Source organism: Pteropus vampyrus, unplaced genomic scaffold, assembly GCF_000151845.1.
Source record: "Pteropus vampyrus isolate Shadow unplaced genomic scaffold, Pvam_2.0 Scaffold417, whole genome shotgun sequence".
NCBI classification, from domain to species: domain Eukaryota; kingdom Metazoa; phylum Chordata; class Mammalia; order Chiroptera; family Pteropodidae; genus Pteropus; species Pteropus vampyrus.
Genome location: NW_011889198.1, coordinates 296720 through 303621, shown reverse-complemented (window position 1 = coordinate 303621; position 6902 = coordinate 296720). Strand labels below are relative to the sequence as shown.

The 6902-nt window shown below is 50.2% G+C and overlaps 1 protein-coding gene across 1 annotated transcript in view; it reads left to right on the top strand.

Annotated features, from left to right (window-relative positions):
* Positions 1 to 6527, top strand: part of ZP2 (zona pellucida glycoprotein 2) — a 12679-nt gene extending 6152 nt beyond the window's left edge. Inside the window, exons 8-18 of the mRNA XM_023523812.1 lie at positions 739 to 835; positions 924 to 1105; positions 1787 to 1913; positions 2649 to 2830; positions 2922 to 3013; positions 3114 to 3238; positions 3402 to 3591; positions 4735 to 4870; positions 4948 to 5044; positions 5466 to 5546; positions 6382 to 6527. Coding sequence (XP_023379580.1) covers positions 739 to 835; positions 924 to 1105; positions 1787 to 1913; positions 2649 to 2830; positions 2922 to 3013; positions 3114 to 3238; positions 3402 to 3591; positions 4735 to 4870; positions 4948 to 5044; positions 5466 to 5546; positions 6382 to 6527 — 1455 coding nt within the window. The remainder of the gene's footprint in view (positions 1 to 738; positions 836 to 923; positions 1106 to 1786; positions 1914 to 2648; positions 2831 to 2921; positions 3014 to 3113; positions 3239 to 3401; positions 3592 to 4734; positions 4871 to 4947; positions 5045 to 5465; positions 5547 to 6381) is intronic.
* The last annotated feature ends 375 nt before the right edge of the window (positions 6528 to 6902 follow it).

Below are 6902 nucleotides of genomic sequence, written 5' to 3'. Positions count from 1 at the left end.
GTCGCTCGGGCACAGACCGATATTTTAAAATCCAAGCATGATCTCGACTATGCTTTCAAATTGAGACTACAACTCATTCAACGGGTATCTTAATGCCGACTACGTGCCAAGCTCTGTACTGAGTGCTAAAGGTGCAATGGCGACAGAATAGTACTGTCTTTCCTTCAACCTTTTCTCTTCCTCGCAGACCTAAAGCTAGTACGTAATGTAGAGCTGGGGCGCTGTTAATGTCCTCTATGGACCACGGTGTTCAGTTTGTTATCATTGTCCTATGTGGGTCTTACAGTAGGCATTAGTGCTTTTTAGACTGACAATCAAGATCCACCGTCAAATGCGCCAAAGTACATAGACAAGTCTTGGCACCCAAGTGATCAAAATGTCAGCCGTTTTCATAAGAACAGTCCTGTTACGCACTGAGTGTAAACAGATGTAAACATTCTCTCTGAATGATAGCATAAAATAGCCATGAAACACGAGCAGTTTTGCTCCTATCTGCCCAGAAATGATCAGTTACAGGTCACAACAGACAACCCCAGCTTGCCAGGTGTTATGAAGACAAGATTTTAAAACTAGAGCACTGAGCCTAATGATCATCAGACAAAATGCCTACATTATATTTGGGCCAAGATGGTGCCCAGTACTTGAGTATGTGCTTTCCTGGCGATTCTTCTAACCTTGTTTAGAAATTCAATTACACTTACGTCTTTTCAAATGCCTCTCCCTCCACCCCACCTCCAGCAAGGGAATAACCATCTCTACACGGTGCCTCTGAAGCTTATCCATGTAATTCTTGGACAAAAGACCATCTTATCATCCCAAGTGACTTGTATGTCAGGTAAGGCCCCAAGAAGGGGCAAGTCGTGGGAGCCATTGTTCCGCGGGCTTAATTATGCTGACCACGGGTGTGCTGTCATCCTTTCTAGGTCCTGTGACCTGTAATGCCACACATATGACTCTCACCATACCAGAGTTTCCTGGGAAGTTAAAATCCGTGAGCTTCGAAAACCGGAACATTCCCGTGAGCCAGCTGCACAAGAATGGGGTTGACGTAGAAGCAAGAAATGGCTTGAAACTGCACTTCAGCAAAATTCTTCTCAAAATGAAAGTATGTCCCATTATCTGCTGCTGAGCCTTGTGAAAGCCTGACTTGAAGCATAGTCATTTAGGTCATCCCCATACAGCCGAGGACTTGTCCGTACGTTTTAACTGCCAGTGTAATAGATCCAAACTTTGGAGGGCCTCATGCAATCACTTTGCATCGGTGAATTCCCCAGCAACTGAAATTCACTTGCAAACACCAAGCCTCTTAAACCTCTGCAGTGGAAGCTTTCCTAAGTCTTCCTCAGCTCACCGAATAGCACAAACTGTTTCTGAGTTTCTAATGATAAATCTCTCATGTGCTACTAAAAACAAGACAACTTGATCCAAACAACCGCCAGGGACAGACACCAGGGAGTAGTCTTGTGTCAGGGTATACGTGTTTTGCAATGACATAACATTTGTAGAGTCCTCTTGTCTCAAACCTGGCTCGGCAGGGAGCTCTGCTCCCCTTCGGAACCAGATCTGTTCATTCAAGCTCTCTGCCGTGCTGGGTGCCGAAGGGCACGAGATTAAAGCACTAGGTTTCCTGCCTAGCGCAGCATGCTGATCTGCAGGGCTGACCGGGGTCTCTCCCGTTTGGGCTTAAAGGGAATCCAGGTCAAGTATGGAGCGCACCCTGCCGTGTTCCATGTACTTCCTTCCTGCCCGCCGCTGGGTGCTAACTGGCATGATTCTCTCGTTCCAGTTCTCAGAAAAATGCCTACCCTATCAGTTCTACTTAGCTTCACTCCAGCTGACCTTTTTCTTTCAACGGGAGATAGCATCCATGGTGCTCTTTCCTGAGTGTCTCTGCGAGTCACCAGTTACCATAGGTAAGGACCCCTTTGAAAAAAATGGTTTCTGCATTGTTTTTCCCTTAGCCTTCCTTGTGCACGTGGTAAAGTAGATGGAAGTCCACTTCGAGGACACCAAAGACTAGTCAGATCAGAAACTGCCCAGTCGTTATAATAGGGCCCTAAGGAAGACGACATTTCCAAAAGACACACGCAGGTAGACGTCACTACAACGGTTTCATGTTTAACTTGGATACATTTCGTGTTAGGAGCCTGAGCCCCGCCCCCCCTTTTCCTTTTCTTTTAATTTTTTACGGGGGGGGCTTCCAAAATTTTAGGTTTCCCCCCAAACTCCTGCCGATTCCTCAAAAAATAGAGTGGGTATCTCTCGTTCGGTATTGCCTCGGCCCTTGAGATTTTGTTGTTCACTGATCTGTATCAGGTCAGGACAAATAAGAGAAATTAGTTCCTGCCTCAATTTCTCCCTCAAACACTCAGGATTTGAGTCTTGAAAGAAAGGACATAGAGATACAAGGCGCTACACTTCGAGCCATGAATAATCGGACTCTTAAATCACTTCGGCCCCTCATCAGGCTCTTTCCAGGGGTGTCCTAATGCACACGGCGTTTCTTCCTGCAGCTCTGCTCCCTCTTCCTTTGGCCGAAAAATCCTTCTGTTCACACAGAGCAGCCTCACTGCTCTCCAGACACCTGCTGTCTCCCCTTGTCACTCGAGCTACTTATCAAGGTATTTTTCACCACTGTCTGATCCCAGGTAAGCTGTGTACTCGGGATGGGTTCATGGACATCCAAGTCTACAGCCACCAAACGAGACCAGCCCTGGACTTGAACACCCTCAGGCTCAGGGACGCGTCCTGCCGGCCTGCCTTCGAAGCCGCATCTCGGGGGCCGGCGCGGTTCCACATACCCCTGAATGGATGTGGGACGAGACACGAGGTTAGTGCCGGCACAGCAGACGGCAAGACGGCGAGGCTTAGCTTCGAGGTAACTGGTAAACCACTCTCTCTAACCTTTCTCCGACTTGAAGGTCAAGGATGACAAAATCATCTATGAAAACGAAATACACGCTCTCTGGGAAGATCTTCCTCCAAGCACGATTTCCAGAGATAGCGAATTCAGGTGTGAAACGATCGCTACTTGACTTTCAGGCTCCAGATTAAATCTAAGCAGTCTTTTAACCTAAAATTCTCTGTATCCCCACGTCCAATGACTCTTACAGAATGACGGTGAAGTGCTCTTACAGCTGGGATGACGTACTAACAAATAGCAGTGTCCGAAGCGTCCCCCCTCCAGGGGCCTTAGTGAAGCCGGGTCCACTTGCCCTGAGCCTGCAGACCTACCCAGGTGAGACATCTCGACCTACGAAATCTGCTTAAATATTTCCGGGAGTTCTGCCCTAAAAGGAACATTTCGATGCTGCCAGACCAATGGAGTTGGCAGTGATGCTTAAGCTCCTGCTGGGACCTTCAGGAACTTCCGTCCTGAAGAGGTTTCTCTTCCATTTCAGATAACTCCTACCTGCGACCTTACGCGGACAAGGAGTACCCTGTGGTGAGATACCTCCGCCAGCCCATCTACCTGGAAGTGAGGGTCCTAAATAGGACGGACCCCAACATCAAGCTGGTCTTGGACGTCTGCTGGGCAACGCCCACCAGGGACCCGGCCTCTCTCCCCCGCTGGAATGTCATCGTGGATGGGTAGGTGTTCTCCACGCATAAGGTAGCCCGGCCGATCCATCAAATGGCCAGTGAAGAGACCATGAAACCCTCTTGAGCTCTGGAAGAACACTGTCACAAAGGCCCCGATTTTGTTCTGGCTTCTCAGGAACCAGGTGCCTTGTAAGGTGCCTCTTGCTTTCCGATGGGAAAACAGTGGGAATCTAAAACAATGAGATGTTTCCAAGGAAGTCTGGCTCTGATATCCTCTATCTGGAGAGAAAATAGAGCTCAGGTTTCCATTTATTGACTAGCTAGGTGGGCCACGTGATTTTGACCCTCATCATTCCATAAGACACTAGCCACCTCACTTCATGAGGAAGAAACCCAAGCTGGCTGCCTAAAGAACTAGCCCCAAAGTGATACCCGGTGAACGGCGGGACCGGAAGCCCGGTGGGCTCTGGGCCTGCGCGCCGCAGTCCTCCGGCTGACTGCGCGCACGCATGCGTGGTTTGTCCTCTCGGCTCTGCCTGCAGGTCTCTGGGCCTAGATGGGACTGTACCTCGTCTTCCTCAGAGCTGTCATCTGTTGCTAAGCTTTTAGCCTCCAGGTACACGCCTGCCCCAAGAGCACGTGTGGCCAGTGCCTCGTGCAGCTCCTCCACTCCATGTGTCCCCTTCTCCATGACGTTCCCCGCCCCCGGCCCTCTCAGCCTGGTCTAAGTCTCATTAGTAACAACCACCTAACATACTTTCTTTAGAGCTGTCAACCCCTGCTAGCATCTAAGATACAGCATGACAGGAGGTCTCTATTTCTTTCTTTTGTTTTTTTTTTTGTCTCTGACATATACTTAACTGCCTGGGACATAAGAGGTACTCAGAGTAGTAAGAAGAAATAAGCCAATAGCATCTGAAGACACACATACAAAAGTTGTAGCTCTTGATGAATTTAGCCAGCATACAAATAGGTACTTAAATCGTATGAATGCAATTGTAACAATAGGGGAAAAAACTTACATGTACGACTTGTGACTTCATGAATATTATTGGAGAAGCCAAGTCAGAAATCTATGAAAAGGTCCAGCAATAGTCCTGAGGGTGCTGCACGTGACTGAATCTGGGCAAACACGGGCTCGGACTCTGGGGCGAGTGTGGCTGACGCCCTCCCTGGTCTGTGTCCCCCTAGCTGTGAGTACAACCTGGACAGCACCCGAACCACCTTCCATGCCGTGGGCCCCTCCGTGGCCTTCCCCAGCCACTACCGGCGGTTCGACGTGAAGACCTTTGCGTTCCTCTTGGAGGCCCGAGCGCCCTCCAGCCTGGTAAGCGATCGACAAGTCGCCTGCGCCCGGTCGCGTGTGAGTGCGCAGCGTCCACCTGACTGTCCCTCCGTCCGCAGGTCCACTTCCACTGCAGCGCCCTGATCTGCAACCAGCTTTCTCCTGATTCCCCACTGTGTTCTCTGACTTGCCCTGTGTCATCTAGAAGCAGGCGAGGTAAAAACGTCAAGTCCCCATGACCGTGAGTTTACTTGGAACAAGCTTCATTCTTCCGAATTGAAATGGGGATGAGAGCCTCCTTCCCTACCCAGTCCCCAGAGCCCCAGAGACCTTCGCCCAGGCCGCCCTGCCTAGAGTCTGACGCGGGCAGGCTGGGGGGCAGTCCTGCGGACACCTTCCATCTTTTGCAGACTTAACTCCAAAACGTTGCTCTTCCTGAGTCTACGTAGACTCGGAACTTAAGATTCTCTGAATATTCTTTGGGGCCTCATCCTGTCCCTATAGTACGGTGCACGCTCTGTCCTGCAAAGGCAGGAGGAACAGGGTTGCCATGGAGATCTGCTCGAGGAAGTCCATGGACACACCTTTTGCCAAGACTCCCTTATTGCGGAGGTCAAACCTTATGACCTGTCTCTAGCCGCAGGGGCCACTGTGGAAGAGAAAACGGTCAGCCTCCCGGGACCCATTCTCCTGTTGCCGGACGGCTCTTCGGTCAGAGGTACGGATTTAAAGCCCGGGGTAGTTCACGGACTCAAGTTCATGGCTTTGTGTCAAATGTAATTATGCATAAATAACACATGCTCATCACAAACCTGGACAAGCAGAAAGGACGGCCTCTCTTCCTAGGGCCAGCTGCGGCTAAGACTCTGGTGCGTCCTTCTCCAGACCCCCTTTCAACACAAGTGGGATCGTGTGTCCTGTCACTTGCCCTTTTAAACACGTGGTTTAGCCAACTTTTGTCTGTATAGAGACCAACCTCGCTGTTAACAGCTAAATAGGGTTCCATCTAGGTCTTCTAGTTTTGGCCCTGAGGCCACGCTGGAACCCTCATGTGAGAACGTCAGGATCTGTCTCTAGAGGGAGGACCAATAGGTCAGAAGGCCGGTGCCTCACTGCCACCAAACTTAACTTTTTCCTCTGACTATCCGATAACCTCATCCCAGATGGTCTTAATTTGGGGCCTAGAATTTGAAATTAAGCTGTCTTAAACCCTCACCTACTGACCCGCAAGAGATCACACCCTCGGGACAGCTAACCACATGTGTGGGTGCCAGGATGCTGAGTTAAACAGGCCGAGGCTGTAAGGTACTTTCCAGGTGTCAGAAACTGACATTAGGTCAGTAAAAGCAAGTGGGGCGCGGGATGGCGGGGAGCCCGGGAGGGGGAGGTCGGCTCACAGGGTAAGACTGTACCCAGATGTGAACTCCCCAAAAGAGTCTTTTCAGGCCTCGTTTCCCTCTTTCTCTGGGGAGCCTTTGATGTAAAACTTCAGCTTCAACTGACGCTTATGATTTAAATGTGACCTTAAGACCTGCCCGTCTGCTTCCTTCCAGACGTCGTCCGCTCCGAAGGGCACGGGACCGCTGGATACGCTGCTTTCTCCGTCACGGCTGCCGTGCTGGCCCTGGCAGGTGTCGCGGCGTCTCTAGGCTTCACTCATTACCTGTGCAAGAAAAGAACCGTGATGGTAAATCACTGACTGGATTTTCAAATAAAGCGGTTGAAGTGAGCCTCTTGCTTCTGTGTCATTAAGACTGAAGTTCAAGGACTGTTTCCTGCGGCCTTTCCTCTTTAGAGTGAACCTGGCACCTTCCCACCACCCTCGGGGCGGGCTTTGGTCTGTAGATGTGGATAAGGAAATTTATGACTTCCTTGTTTCCTGTCACTTAGCGTTTGATGACACTGGCAGTGCCACAGAATTCAGTCCGCAGTGGGGCTTAGCTACGGCCCACTCCTGGAGCTGTGTAGGTGACACCAATGCCTTTTTCCCCCCTGTTATTTATAAGATGGGGTGGGGGCAGGAAGCCCCCCTAATTGTTAGCATAATTTCCCTTCTCTGTAAAGGGGAGGAAAC